Source organism: Gymnogyps californianus, chromosome 2, assembly GCF_018139145.2.
Source record: "Gymnogyps californianus isolate 813 chromosome 2, ASM1813914v2, whole genome shotgun sequence".
Classification (NCBI taxonomy): domain Eukaryota; kingdom Metazoa; phylum Chordata; class Aves; order Accipitriformes; family Cathartidae; genus Gymnogyps; species Gymnogyps californianus.
The window spans coordinates 106,089,519-106,106,046 of NC_059472.1; the positions used below are offsets into that span (position 1 = coordinate 106,089,519).

The following is a 16,528-nucleotide window of genomic DNA, read 5'->3' on the forward strand; positions in this document are numbered from 1 at the left end:
GAAGATGGCATCAGAAGCAGCATCAGCTTCACCAAACTACCTCCTTCCAGGGTAAATGGAAGAGCAGATAGAGCTTCACTGGCTTACCTTTGCTGTACTACGTTTCCTCTGCAGTTACAGGTTCACCTTTTTCCAGTCCACAGCCATGCCTGGTTTGTTCCACCAATGTTACACTGAATCTTGGGCTAGGCATGTATGTATTCCTCAGGAAGTGAAAGTCACAGAGCTCAACCTTCAGCAAGGTAGACGCATCCCCCTCTTCTGCCCTCACTAATCCTCCAGTCCCCAGCTAGTGGGATTTTTCTCAAAGAACATGCTACATGTTACAGCTTGAGACGGTACTGGGACTGTGGCACTCTGCTTTTCCTCTGCCCCATGAGATATGACATCTTCCCTCACCACACTCCTTCTCCAAAACCCAGATATCTCCACCAGCTCCACATAAATATGTAGCAAACCTGCTGTGGTCTGCTCTGGCACCTTGCTGAGAAATGGGGCCAACGTAGGAGAGCGGGGGGAGAAAGGCTGCAGACATTTCCAGTACTCTTTCCTCGCTGCTGGAGCAGACACACTCTGCAGCTGAGGGTCCAGAACAGGGGAAGAATCAGAGAAACATTAAGGACACATTGCTGCACAAGTACCAGTGCTTCACAACATCGCTATTGTCTGATACAGCATACATTTAGAGCTGCAGTGGCCACTCAATATCAGTACATGCTCTTTCTTATTACAGATTTTTGCCAGTGGTGGAACAAGCAAGAACTCTTCAGTAAAGATAAACTTTTTGATTGCTAGTGATAGAAACTGAGCTCAGTAGTAGGTGTAAGCAGACTAAGAATTTTAAAAAAACAGGAACCTGAAGTCAAAAGCAATAACTTAGAACCTAAGTAAGACATATTAAGTGGTAAGCAGTTAGCATTTCATTTTTCAAAAAACACAGAGGCCTTTAGTATAGCAATATGAAAGCAAATCACAGCACAAAACAGTAAAATGGGATAGATGCCAAAATCTCCAGAGACTAAGATATAATACTTTGCTTTGAAAAATCTAGAATTTTTCTAATCTAGATTAGAAAACTCTAAAAGCCTTTGTCTTTTGCTACTTGTCCTCATTTTGTCTTCACAGAGCAGGAAAGTGAGCCTAACCCATCAGCAGAAAATCTCATTGCCTTCCAAAGAGGAAAAACAAGGACCAACCACAAACATGCTAAGGAAGCAATGGGTGTATTCACTCACTTAAAATAACAAGTGTGACTCAGATTTAATTCATTATTACCTTGTCAAACTGGGAAAATCCTAATCAAATGTACCTGAAGGGAAGCTAAACTCCAAATGAATCAGTTTATATTGAAGAGGTAATGGGGAACAGAAACCTTGGAAGAACTTAAATTACGTGACAGACAGAAGTTCACTCTAGAATGGCAAACCTGAAAAAAAAATTTACCTTAGAATGTATTTTTTTTGCCAGTTAATGGGATGTGGTCTAGCTCTTTTCCTTCACAGAAGGTTGACCAAAAGGAACAGGCAAAATGTCTATTGAGAGTATGTGTATGCAAACAGCATATACTGTCACACACTGGAATGAAAGCAAAGTGCCCAGCTCAGTATCCCGTTCACGGAGATAATCTGTGTTTAAGCGGTAACATAGCAACTCAGGAACCATTTGGCAAACTGCATATGCGGCTAGGCCAGCTGCTGTAATGTGAAGCACCTATGTGGCAGAGCTGCTGGTCTATGGTGGAACTGCCTTGCGTCTGAAGAGTGGCACAGCAAAAGTTGTGTCAAGCTTGTGTTAAAGCATTAGCTAGATTTTTGTTATAGTTAAGAAACTTCTAGAAGTGAAAACAATTCTGTGGACAACAACAAAAATATATGTAAGAGAACTTTCCTAATGACATTTTAAAGCTCCCTATGAATTCCTACTGCTGAGGGAAGAACATCAGGAATCACTCTTGAGGCTGCATTATTTTATACTGTGACATCCTACTAAAATACATAAAAACATTGCATGAGTGTCCACACAGAACTGCTGTCATGGATATTGCTCTAAATTTAGAAATCAGCCATAAGAAAGTACTTTTGAAGTATTTGTCTTACTACTTAAGGATCTGATGCACTATAGCCAGTGTTCTAACCTATGATAATTTGCCTTAGCAACTGTTATCCATGATGTTATCTATTGAAAACTGTATGGTAGTGTATTTTTAATCATCTAATGACAGTTCTGTGTGCTCTTGTTTGTCCCTCCTCCTCCATTCTCTCTAATGGAAAACACACAGAGCAAGTAGGAAAAATAAACTGAAAAATTCACAGAGTCAACACCAGCATATTTAATTGACAGTTGTTTGAAACAGAACATACTTGAAATTTCCCAGTATTTCTTTCAAAACTCCTAACAGCCTAAGTATCAACAGGTTTTAGAATGATACAGCTACTATTTTTTAACTTATCTATTTATGTTTGTCTGCTCTACTCAATGTAAGCTAGCATTCATTACAACATAGAAGAGCTTAACATAGGTGGCAAGACTATATGTCATTACATACATCTATGAGAAAAAACAAACTGCAACAGCAGTCCAAGATATCCCCCTGTTAGATTGAGTATGAGTGACTACATAGACTTATACTAAAAAGAAAAGTTCATGTGCCCTATTTTCTTCTTTAGAAATTTGTTCAGTTGCCATCGTTCACACCTTGTGTCAAAAAATGAAATGGCTGATAACAGATTTAACTGACATACTTACTAACATCAGGAAGCTTTCAGGGGGTGAAATAAAGTTAAACCAAATTGTTATAGTACTGATCTGGCCTGCTGTTATAAGTGTGGCTTTTTAAAGGCTTTTATAGATTTTTCTATAATACCATATGTTACATTTTGCAAATTAAAGGCATGTGGGGAGAGTAATACAATTATAATGCAATTAAAATACAAGTACTTTGTATGATTTACAACTGTATGTTTTTTCTTGTGTATTACTGAGTTTCTACACTTTGACATTTCAAGTCCAGTTGCAAGGCACCTCTCTCTCTTATCATACAGCTGTGTAGCCCTAACCTTAGGTGTCCCCCTGTAACCACTCCCAGGGAAAAAACTCATCTCATCTTCAGCAAGGTGTTCAGGACAGAAGGGAAGAACTACCCTTGTATGTGTCTATTACTACTAAGGATTACTGCCTATAGGTTAAAAGGTTAGATTACAAGCCTCACTTTTACTTGGCCAAAGTTAGGTAAGAAGAATCCCAATGGTATGCCAAACAACGCAGCTTCTGGCACTAACTGCATTCAGATGAGATGTTTATTCTGCATAAAAAGAGGTGCAATAGAGCTGTAAAATTAGAACACATTTATTGGTTTGCTATACCCTGCCTTGCAAGGGGTAACAAGCAGTTCCTAATGGCTTCAGGTCGAAGCTGAAGCCTTCCACCTGAAGGTTTGCACTTAACCTGAATAGCTCTCAGATTTATTATTTGCTGTATGAAGGATAGATACGTGCATGACTATTGCAGGACTGGGGACTAAGAGATGCTAGTCAGTGGAAAGCTTCTGGGCAATTATTGCTGTGTGGGAGAGAGAAATGCGCCTCTGCAACTCCTTTTACCCAAGAAAGGTGGAAGATGGACCAGGGGTGCCACGTAGCAGGATAAAGGTAGCCAACAGTTCATCTCAGCTCTGTGTAAGGATCTAAGCAGCCGAAGGTGTCAAACGAGGCAGAGAGCAGGACAAGTTCCCATCTCTGCTGCTGCTGCTGCTATTTGGCTAAGAGGCATAGCTGGCCAGCCTGCACGAATGGGTGTGAAGGCCAGCAGTTCAAACTGAGAGCCTGAAATTGTAACACACCTTATTTTCTCTTTTCCCTGATCCTAGAAAAGAACAAATAGATTGTTGAAGGTGGACTTTCCTGTGTAAGGTTGTGGTTTGATGAAAAAATAAATTCAATTTTAAGCCTCCTTGTAACATAGAACACAGCGCTAATGTGGTACAGGCTCATCCCGTCAGCTAAAATTAATTAGTACACCTATGTTTTTCAAAGATTGTACTGGCTAGCTTTTCCAGAGGATCAGGTATCATCTCTTGCCCTGCAATTTGTGTAAAATCAGGATCACCCCCCTGTTGCACAGTAAATAATATGACAAGAATGTGTTTTTGTGCCCACACAATGATCCAGATGAAATTTTTGCTGCAGGGCGATTTGCTGATGCACAGAGCCAGTATGAATGATTATGGAAACGAGGCCTGTGTTTTAATGATAAATTTCATATTTTCTTCTGCACTGCAATGAAAAAAGAGGCAAGATTCTGAGAATAAAAAGTATGGGAAACATGAGGAGAACCTGATCATGCATTGATAAGCATACTGTCAGGCACCCTAGAAATTACTTCTGCCTGAGGCTGTGCAAATAACTAATTCTTCAGTTTGGTTGCTGAATTGGAAGAAAAACACCCCAGCAACCTGTTATCCATTACCAGAATGAAAATACAACATGGTTTGCTTTATTCAAACATAATGTTGTATTTTTTTTTCCTTTTTTCATAAATGCTTGAAATTAAATGTAACGGACAAAACCACTGGAGGGTTGCTGCGGTTGTCATCCTTTTACCCAAAGGTACAGGAGGTAGCACGTATCCAAAATGTGTAATATTTAGATTAAATTGTTTTGAAGAGGGATCTGAACCCAGCAGGGAATTTGAACCCAAAACGCCCTAATAAACAGTTCAAAGTATTCTGCAGTGGGACTCATGGTATCTTTTGCTGACATCATTTCATTTTCCATGAAAAGTTATTAATCAAATCTTTGACTTAGTGATGTCCCAGTTACTATACACAATGTTAAGGACATTGCCCTAAAATGCAGCAGACACTTGGAATGCATACGCATATACACGCAGACATTGGTATGCACAATTCAGCATTGCATAAAGAGAATTTAGATAACTTCAAATAATCTGGTGAACATGTATGGAAGCACTGCAGAGCAACACTGAGGTGCTAGTCTGTCTCTCAGAACCAGCATTACTGCAGTAGCACAGTGTTGTACTAGCAAAGGGAACAACCCTACCTCTTAGCGAAACTAATTAGACTACCTGGAGTGCCATGCTTCTGTCCCTGAAGCTAGCCACAGAGCTGGCTGTCTCAGCCCAGTGCTTCCTAACCCTCCGTAGTTTTTAGTGCTTCCTTCAGCTTCTTATGTTAAAGTCTGTAATAAACTTAAATTTCATGCATTGTAGTGGAGCACACAACTATCTCATGAAAGATGGGTGCCACCACTAAATACATTTCTCCAGTCCCAATGGTTTGACAGACTAAATGTGAATTCATGAATAGTTTTTAAGATAGCTAATCCCCCATTCTGGAGACTTTGCTATCCTCCAGTTGTTCTCCCACCATCATGTTCTAATTGTGAGCAAGTACAAAAGTAACATTTAGGAGGGAAGGAAAGATCTAAACAAGTTGCTTGAAAGATGGTCTTTATTTTGCAAACTTATTTGCATGTACTTATGCAATTAAAAACCATTGAAGATGACACCTAAGCCGGTTTTGTGGGCTTTGGAGGTTTGCATGAAGTCAAACATTTTTCCAGCCTTCCTTATATGAAAACAACAGGCACTTTTCACATCAGCCTGTGCTGCAGCAAGTGCATTTCACTGATGGAAATTATACACTTTATCTCCAAATCCAATTATAAATATGCATAAAAATATTCTTATTGTCGGGGGCGGGGGGAAAAACGTGAGTAAGATTCGTTACAAAGTTGGCAAGATTGGGGTAGGAAATAGCTTCCATATATCAGGAGACTAAACAGGCTACAATTCTTCAGCTTGGAAAGAGAGATGAGCAGGTTTATGAGAGAAGTCTACAGTGTTGTGAGTGGCATGGAAAAGGTTACTGTAGAATGATTATTCATAATTTATCACAAAACAAGAGCTGGAGAGCACCCAATCAAGTCATCAGACAACAAGTCTATGACAAATAAAAGGAAGTTCTGTTTCACAGAGTGCATAATTAGAGTGAAATCTACCATCACAAAACTGTGGGGAGGACAAAACTGTACACATGTGAAAGAGAGACTGAATTTTAAACTAAACAGTCCATCTGCTCCCCTTCTCCCCAGCAACACTTTCAAAGCCTACTTGCAAACTCCTGCATGATGACTCCGAAAATGCTACAACATGAGATCTTTGCTCTTGCTCATAAAAATAGATTTATCAAAATTATCATGTGTGACTATTACTACAAATGCATCCCATATGAGGAGAATCACTGTGAGTAGGACACAGAGGAAGAAATCTCACTTACAGTTTCAGCTGTGGTACCTGTCTCACACAGTCAACACTTTAACTCTAGAAGGCTGTGTATGTTCAAAAGCCAAGAGCATGTTCTTTCCTTTCCCATTAGACACTTGCACAGAAATACCAGGGAAAGGTTTTAGCTTTTTGGATTACAATTCTCAATGTAAAAGGGCTATGGTATTTAGGTCAGAGCATTTGAATGAGACAAGAAAGTCTGATGAAAAAATTCAGTCCTTATTAACATGTAATGTTGGTACTTCAGAGAACAAAAATACAGGAATGGTCACAAAAATTACACTAGGTCAGCAATGTCTCTTTTCCTCTCAAATACTCTTGAGTGTTGCCAGCTGGAAATTTGGGCTACATCATGCCACAGCAACTGCAGAATAATTTTGTAGCCCATAATCATGTCTTAATTCTCACCCTGGTTTCAGAGATATTCTAATGTAGTGTAAAAGCAGCCACAGAGAGTATTTTGTTGGTACTTTTGACTGCTAATTAGTATATTTCACCACTGTATTGAGTTTTACACTGTGTTGCATAAAGTTAATATCACAAGTGTGGGAGAAAAGTGTATTCTCTTCACTGACCTGTATACTGCATTGGAAAAACATTTGCAGGATTCTCTAGGTATACTATCAACAATAATGGTACTTATGTGTAATGTTTTTGCTTTCTCCTGTTTCTATATGCATGCATAAAATATAAAATAAGACAGATTGCTAATGTGCTAACTAGAGAAACACAAAAATCAATATTATTTTCTTGTTGGATCCCAGAAGCGGGTTTTCACAGGCACAAATGACATGGTTGCCTAAATCCCATGGAAATTCAGTTATGACACATTTATGCCTTTGAAAATCTGCATCTTTGGATTACAAAAGACCAGAATCAAACCTAAAGGCTTTGATCCTAGTACCATTTCTATGCAGCCAGCAAAGATATGCAGTTGTTCAAAGAAGACATTACTTATTACAGAGTATGTTCACATCATAAAAATGCATTCACTCAATTCATAACAGAAAGTACTTAAGGACCCACATTATTTCATGCATAGGAATAGACTAGCTAGAGAAATTGCAAGTGAAGGGAAGTAAAAGTGTGCGAGGTACACAAGCTTTGAGGACCCCGACATCTTGTACAGCAAGGTTTGAATACCACTTAAGTCCTTTATTGGCATATGTTACCATCATTCCACAGAGGTCAATGGAGTTACATCTATGTATTCCAGTGTGGCCCTCTATTATCACCTAGATAGAAAGAAAAATCTAGTCCAAACCTTACAGTGAACAGATCTTAGTAGGCTTAAGATTCAGACCTGTGAGTAACAACAGCAAGCTCCACAATATAGCAGTTTTTCTCATTGTTTCCAAACCTGCTTGGAAAATTGATTGACAAAATTGTGTGAAATAAACCATCAAACTACTAAGGTGGCTTTTGAGAAAAGGCATAGATTGTTATCACAGTTATTCATGTATATCAGTGCAGCCCCTTGTCCCCAAAATATTGACTTTTGTTTATAGGTGTCATGAATGCAAACGGATTATAGCACACACAGCCAGAAGAGAAGTATTTACAGCATATCTAACACCCACCCAAAAACATCCATGCAGAAAAAAAACCCAGGATCTTAGATTGCAATAGTATGTTAACTTTGCCTCAGCCCTAAAATACATCCCCTCTGGTGCTGGAGCTGACAGTAGCTGTAGGGTCAGCCTGCACCTTCTGTGTGCACTGCAGATGAAGAGTGAAGAGTGTGCATGCACTGGGGAGGAAGAGCTAAAGCAGGTGGGGGAGGCAATACCCTTCCTTCACAATGGAAATGCACACACACCCTATCATGCACTCGGCAGCAATGTCCTGACCTGTGGTTCACATAACTAGTCATCTCAGAAGAAACAGAAAAAGAAATAAGGCTTAGAAACTGACCTGTTTTTCATTTTCATCCTCCAGCCTCAGCCTGTCCTCAATGCAGTTCCTGGCCTGAAGGAATGCCTTCCTCTGAGCCCTTTCTGTCAAAATCCTCACAAAGACCCCATACAAATTTACACTGACAAAAAGGATTGCATTGGCCACAAGCTGTAAGAAAGAAAGAAAAATAAATGAATATTTTAAAATACACATTTTTATTTTACATTTCTACTCAGCAAAATTAAAAAAGAAAGAAAAAGAAAAAGCACTGTCTTTAAAAATTCTGTCTCGCTAGCCATGTCACTGATACACCTTCCCACAACCCAACTGCAGTGAAACAATTATAGCAGTTACCACAAGTCCGGGCAAGCACTATTGCATAGTACAGAACTTCACATCTGCTGAAGTTAATTTCTCTTACAATGATCTGTAGCTTATCACCTTCATTCAGCATCGATTCTTTCATCAGCCCATTGGCAGATCTGTCCACCTAATAAGGAGAGCAGTATCTTCAGCATTTGTTCAATTGTGAGATGCCCGGAAGACCAAAATTATTTTCCTCTGCCTTCGTAAAGTAGGGATACTATTGTCCCTTTTTTTATAGTTGAGAAGCAAGGCACTGACAAAATCTGTGACTAAATCAAAATGTGTGCCTGGGTACCACAAACTTTCATATTGTGCAGTTTGCGCTTGGAAAATCTGCTTCTCTTCCCTTATCTATACTGTTAGTGACCATACTGTATTTTTTGAGAAATCATCCAAAATATTGTTGATGCTATCCTGCAGCACACCTCTCAGAAGGTGCTGAGTGCTTTCAAATGATGGCCCTTGGCATGATGGGGCCCAAGCCCCACTGCAATGCTATAAGTGGTGACAATGAATTACTATGGAATTACTTCTATGAACAGTGCTTTGGTGAAGGACACATAAACGACCCAATTGCCCTTCTGTTTTTTTTAATGTTTTTACAATATGTGATAAAGTTAGTTAACTCACCTAAATAACTCAACAGTGGTTTGCACACAACCTCCCTACCTAAGACAATTTGTCCAAGTTTCTCACTGCATCTCTGATGTCTGAAACGTGTCTTCAGATAGTAAATTCTGCAATGCAATGCAGTGTTTGTTTAGAAAGGAGGCAATAAGGCCTGTTTACACATTATTTTCTCAGTTTCATTCTCCATATTTACTCTAGTTACTACCACAGCATCATGATAAGGATTCATGGGACTCTCAAACTCCAAAATTTCAGAAATCAGCTGGCACATAAATTGGCCAAGATTGGGTGCAAGAGCAAAGAAAGATATTACAGCAAGTAACACAATTCATGTTAAATTCCTATGCACCTAAAATAGTACATAAAGACCATATAACTGACATTTATTTCTTAGTTCGAGGTATACGTTTCAAGCTAGTACATCTCTGCTGTTGCATGATCTGCTAGTGTAAATTGGAGACCACTGCCCTTGTTTGCAGTGCATAGTGAGTCCAGCTGTGCCAACAATACAATCAAGTTTTAAGAAAAATAAAACCATTGACATCATTGTAGAGAATGCTTACTGACTAACAGGACTAGGATTGAGGCTTGAATTCAGCCAATATGGTAAGCAAAGATCCAAAATGACATTCAGAAACTCCCTGCTGATTTTGGAGAGCCTTTAGGAAATGTTTCACCCTACAAAAATAAGAAGGAAGTTTCTGATGTGTGTAACTAATGTCAGTACACATCTCCACCTGCTGTGGTCTCAGTATAATGGGGAGAATTGAAAGATTCATTCTGGGTGGGTTCTCCAGACCTTCACAGATTCACAAGTCCTCTAGCTTTTACATTCATACCTGGTTGTTATTAGTTAACAGGACATCAACAACAACTTCCCTGCAAACATTCTCACTAGCGCAAAATCAAAAGATACCCTGTGACAATAAAGGGAGCTGTGCCTAGAATTAGTGTTTTCTTTATCCTCAGATATCCAAAAAGAAACAGTTATCTCACAACAGCTAACAGCAGTGAAGAATGGTGTTACAGCTTCCTCCTGAGAACTGCAAAATGCGGGTTCAGGTGTCATCGATCAGATGAATTTCAACCTAAGAATCTCATATATCAGTTACTTACACGTCACTTCTCAGAGATGGTAATACAGATGGTAAAACTTTGAAGATGAAAAGCAGTACACGAGCATATTATTTCATGATATAGGCTGAGCATAAACAGTCTGCAATTCCTATCCTGCTTTATTTTGCTTCATCACAGAGAACTGTTTGAGGTATATCAATTTTCAGTGCAAGTTAAAGCCTACTAAAATGAAATTACAGTAGAAATTCCAGTAGAATCCTATTTTTAGAGACATGAATGCAGCCACACTCACCTTATCCCTGCATTTTATCGTGCTGAAGTGTAGTGACAACAGTGTATTTTAAAGCTAATTCTTAGAAGTACAATGGAATAAAAATAGAAAGGATTTGTAAAGGCCATATTCAAAGGCAGTAGAGAGAGCCCACAGAATAAACAGTCAAGACAGTTACAGCCAGTGCAACTGCTTGACCCTGTCCATATACAAAACAGCTGTCAAAAACACAGGGTGAAAAACTAATACTATCTTTATGCGCTGGTATCAGAGTGGCCCAAGACATAAATAATTACTTCTAGAGAGAATAAAAAAAGAGTCAACTCAGTTTCTGGTCTTCAACTGGAAGCAGTAAAAGACCATATATTGTAACAATCTGCCAGCTGTTCTGGGACTATCATTACGATTTCACTCAAGCAACGGTGATCACCTGGACTGGGGGTAACCAGTAGGTGGGTTCCTGCAATCATGCAGCCACTTTCAGACTCAGCAGGGTAAGTCATTTTCTGACATGCTTTGAACAGTTTAAGATAAAACAGAGGCTTAGCTGTCAGCTCTGGCCTGCAGGGAATCAGGAAAAGTGATAAAGCAAGTAAAAGATTCATAGATTTAAAAATGTGAGAAAAGAAAGTAGGGCAGATTGTCTCCTGAGGTGAGTTCCTTCCCTCCACAACCCATTTTCTGCTTAATTACTGTTTTTTCCCCGGTTGCAAACTGCGTACATCTCTCTCTTTCTCTCTCTCGGTTTCTCAAATGCATGCCATTTCCTGGTCCCTTTCATTTTAATATGTAAATATGTACCTCTATATATACACAAATACATACATATATAACTTACACACATTATGTGCTGTAACTCTAGGAAAGATTGAGAGAATTGCTGTTAAAACTAAGGATCTTTGAAGAGGTACTAAGGCATCCAGCACTACTGAAATATCAAGGAATTTAATTTTAAATCATTCCTACATTATTCACTATACTACTGCTTAGTAGCAAAAAGAATGCTCTTCAGGTTCACCATCACCTTCTATTTACAGAACTACCAAAGAAACAATTTAATTAATGCAACACAAAGTGACTCAAAGACATTTTTATGCTGCAACCTCTTTCAAACAATGTTATTCTCTCATTCCATAATGAGATTACAGGTCAGCCAGAATAAAAAAAGGGCATCAGGGTCATAAAAGCCTTTTTTTTAAATTATTTTTTTTTTATTTATTGCTGTCTGAATCTTGTATTGTGCATTCTGCATATCTGCTGCACTTCAGTACCAACATCCCAAGCTTTAAGCTTCTCTAGTCCTTAGTGGGGTACACTTTCTATCAATGGATGAACTCTGGCATGGTTCCTTGTGCTGGCTCTAGAGGGTGTTACCAAAGGCAGACTTCCAACACAGAGAGCTAGTTCTTGTGGGCTGCCTAGTCAGTAAAGAGGGACTGGCAGCTCCAGCAGGTATTTCAACCAAATTTTTGTCTCTCTTGTTTTTTTCTCCATTGACTTTCTTGGGTCTCAAGTTAGTTTTGGTAGAGAACTCAGACTGTGCAATACAGCAATGCCCATCAAGGAGTGAGCAAATAATTCTGGAGCTAAGAAGCATGTAACATGAACATGCATACACAGGGCTTGAGGAGTTCAATTAAAGATCTCCTTTTTTCCCCCAGGATCATCTCCCACTTCTTAAGTGTCCCTTGGGATTAGTTGAGAGACTCTTTGAAGAGTCTCTCAAAACTTTTCTCTCTAGTCCAGATAGAATTTATTTTCCACTTCTTTTTCCTTCAAAGCAAGAATCCTCCTGTGTGCATTCATGCATGCACTTGCTCTCTCTCAAACAAATGGTGAAAAATTCTTCTATGTGTTATTATTTGCCTTTTGAGAGGACTCTGCTTACTCAGCAGACTAATTCTGCTATCAGGTAAACAGTTGCATAGTAGATGGTTCAAACCTGAGGCTGGTTTTCATTGTGAAGTAGCTTTCTGTTTGTCTCACAAAATTGCCTCATAGAAAAATGTGGCTATTTCACAAAGGTGTAAAAGACTTCTGGATCACTCGAAGACTTTTTTACAAAGTGTCATTCATGTGGATGGATATTAAAATACCCAACTAAAGTAGATTAAATGAGAAATATAAATTAGCAGAGAAGAAAACTTCAGGAGACTCCCTCAGAACTTCATTGTGCTTTCTAAAAGCTGGGCTTGTGGTGTGAAAGGGACTGAGAAGGGATTTCAACAGTTACCGCTCCCAGGATTATAATTTAGTGGCTAATATCAATATTCGATTTATTCTCAGTAGCATGAGTTCTCACGACATCCCATGAAGTAGAGAAAAGTGGAATATGTAGGAAATATGGCCAGCATTTCCAGGTGAAGGTTGAAATTTGCAGAAAAGACAAGACCAATGCAGTTCTTGTATGTCTTAACCCTCAGATGCCTGATAAGATGAGAGGTATGGACGGCCTGAATTCTACTTTCAGTTTTCTCTGTTAATTGAATTTACTGCAAGTAATTCCTGTGCCACTATTGTTGTTCCTGTTATGCACACAATGTAACATCTACTTATTCTGTCAAAATACTTTGAGATATGGCAATGAAATGCATTGTTGTAAAATATAAATGTCTATTGTGAGGCATGCCTCTAAGGAAAGAGTAATGAACAGCTTACCAAAATGAGTCAGTGCTTCCACCATTAAAACTCTTGAAGAACAAGGCAAGACTGTGCTGTTTATGAAAATTGTTGATATCACGAACAAGAGCTTTTACAAGTTTAAACAAAAATAGTTTATCTTTTTCCTGTTACGGAAAATGTTACCATTAGAGCAGTGCTTTATTTACAGCACAAGACTGCATAAAAGAGAATGCACAATTGCCTCTTGTTCCTGACATAGTTTTGTTTAGTAATTCACTTAACTCACTTTGCAAACTTTTGAGAACATTTAATTATTACATCTGCTCCCTCCGTTTGCTGAAGTGGCATAACACAGGAGCAGAGAACTTCTTAGTTGCTGACTGCATCCCAAAAAGCACGCCCTCCTACCAGAGAAGGCAGCGAAACACATTTTCTCCAGATTAAATAAACATCTTCCCATTTTGAATAAACGTCCCTCTCTTATTTTTGTTAATTTTGTCCTAACTGGTTTATGCCACCTCCTAAGAAAATATTGTTCTGCTATGCTATTCTCTGTGGTTTCTGTCTTCATTCGCACCCCTCCTGAATCTACAGCATACTCTAAGACAGGATTAGTAACTAGTTATTTCAGTGATAATGTGTTGAATAAGAGCAGATGTCACTGTTGAGGAAAAGACAGTAGCACTGGGGTGTCTATAACCATACAAGTGAAGAGAGACTTTTAGGATATCTAGGATGGTCCATTAATCACAGCCAGGTTTTTTGAAGTGTACATGCTCAATGTGTAATTGCAGAAATCCACTCTGTGTCTCTCCCTCTGTTTGCATACCTGTTTGACCAAAGTACAAGACACAATTTATAACCACTGTTTAAAATACATGTGTCATGGTTTAAGCCCAGCCAGCACCTAAGCACCATGCAACAGCTCACTCACTCCTTCCCCCTGGTGGGATGGGGAGGAGAACTGGAAGAAAAATGTAAAACCTCATGGGTTGAGATAAGGACAGTTTAACAGGACAACACAAGGAGAGAAGAAATAATAATAATAATAATAATAAAATATAAAGCGAGTGATGCACAATGCAATTGCTCACCACCCGGAACCCGATGCTCAGCCTGTCCCCAAGCCATGATCCCCCCTCCCTCAGCCAGCTCCCCCAGTTTATATACTGAACATGACATCATATGGTATCAAATATTCCCTTGGCTAGTTAGGGTCAGCTCTCCTGGCAGTGTCTCCTCTTAGCTCCTTATGAAAATTAACTCTATCCCAGCTGAACCCAGGACATTATCCACCCCTTATTCTATACCATCTACGTCATGCCCAGATCCAACAATATCCAATTAATCACCACCATTTTTCCTGTCTTTGATATATATATATATATATATACACACACATGGCAATATCATTCCCTTAGTCTATGGGCCATCCCTCTAACGTGTCCGTTGAGTTCATTTAATCCATGACTTTGGGGCTCCATCTGTCATAACAGTCTTTCAGGGTAGGAGAGATGGTGTGTGGTGTTGGATTGTTGCATGCTGTATCCGGAGCTCGTGGCTGGTGTATTTGGCGCGGCCCACATCCATGGTCTGTGGGTTGAACATGTCGATCTTGAGGAAGTTGCTGGGTGCCAGTTGCTGAAGCCAGTTCAAGTTCCATCACCGCTGCACTTCGCTTAGTTTCATCAAAGTCCATCCTTCATTGATTCGGGTGATTCTTACTGCAATACCATTGATACGGCATATAGCAACTGTAGTAGTGATGACATACAGTGGCAGGGTTATTTAGCAATTAACATCATACAATTTAATTCACTGGCTATTCTCACCCAAAATCAAATCCCCTTGAGGTACACATCGAACTTCCCCATCCTCCCGCTTCACCCAGCAAGCACACTCAGGTACTTGAGCAAAAGCAATCCCGCGGATGGGTTTGCCTTTGCCTGAGGCAGGACTAACCCAGACAGTCTTCCCTAACATACTCTTCATGTGCACTACAGGGACTTTATCCACTTCTACAGTATGTAGAAGTTTTGATTGGGCAGGGCCAGCTCGATTGGTAGATCCTCTAGTGTTAACTAACCAGGTGGCTTTTGCTAAATGTGTATCCCAATGTTTGAAGGTCCCACCACCCATTGCTCTCAGTGTAGTTTTTAGCAGTCCATTGTATCATTCAATTTTCCTGGAGGCTGGTGCATGATAGGGGATGTGATATACCCACTCAATGCCATGCTCTTTGGCCCAGGTGTCTATGAGGTTGTTTTGGAAATGAGTCCCATTGTCTGACTCAATTCTTTCTGGGGTGCCATGTCGCTATAAGATTTGCTTTTCAAGGGCCAGGATAGTGTTCCAGGTGGTGGCATGGGGCACGGGATATATTTCCAGCCATCCGGTGGTTGCTTCCACCATTGTAAGCATATGGCGCTTGCCTTGGCAGGTTTGTGGGACTGTGATATAGTCAATCTGCCAGGCCTCCCCATATTTATATTTCAGCCATTGTCCTCCATACCACAGAGGCTTTAACCGCTTGGCTTCCTTGATTGCAGCACGTTTCACATTCATGGATAACCTGTGCGATAGTGTCCATGGTCAGGTCCACCCCTTGATCATGAGCCCATCTATATGTTGCATCTCTTCCTTGATGGCCTGAGGTGTCATGGGCCCACCAAGCTATAAATAATTCACCCTTATGTTGCCAGTCCAAATCCACCTGAGCCACTTCAATCTTAGCAGCCTGATCCACCTGCTGGTTGTTTTGATGTTCTTCAGTGGCCCTACTCTTAGGTACATGGGCATCTATGTGATGTACTTTTACAACCAGGTTCTCTAGCTGGGCAGCAATATCTTGCCACAATGGGGCAGCCCAGATGGGTTTGCCTCTGCGCTGTCAGTTGCTCTGCTTCCATTGCTGCAACCACCCCCACAGGGCATTTGCCACCATCCATGAGTCAGTATAGAGATAGAGCACTGGCCATTTTCCTTGATCAGCAATGTCTAAAGCTAGCTGGATGGCTTGCTTTCACCTCTGCAAACTGGCTCAATTCACCTTCTCCTTCAGCAGTTTCTGCTACTTGTCTTATAGGACTCCATACAGCAGTCTTCCACCTCTGATGCTTTCCTGCAATGCGACAGGACCCATCAGTGAACAGGGCATATTGCCTCTCATTTTCTGGCAGTTTATTATACAGTGGGGCCTCTTCAGCAAGCATCACCTCCTCCTCTGGCGATATTCCAAAATCTTTGCCTTCTGGCCAGTCCATGATCAATTCCAAAATTCCTGGGTGACTGGCGTTTCCTATTCGAGCCCGTTGTGTGATCAGTGTGACTCACTTACTCCATGTGGCATCAGTTGCATGATGT

At 40.1% G+C, this 16,528-nt stretch overlaps 1 protein-coding gene across 1 annotated transcript in view; it reads right to left on the reverse strand.

Moving 5' to 3' along the window:
- The window catches only part of ADCY1 (adenylate cyclase 1), a 158,692-nt gene that overhangs the window by 99,448 nt on the left and 42,716 nt on the right, over positions 1–16,528 (reverse strand). The window contains exon 2 of the mRNA XM_050891589.1: positions 8,218–8,367. Coding sequence (XP_050747546.1) covers positions 8,218–8,367 — 150 coding nt within the window. The remainder of the gene's footprint in view (positions 1–8,217; positions 8,368–16,528) is intronic.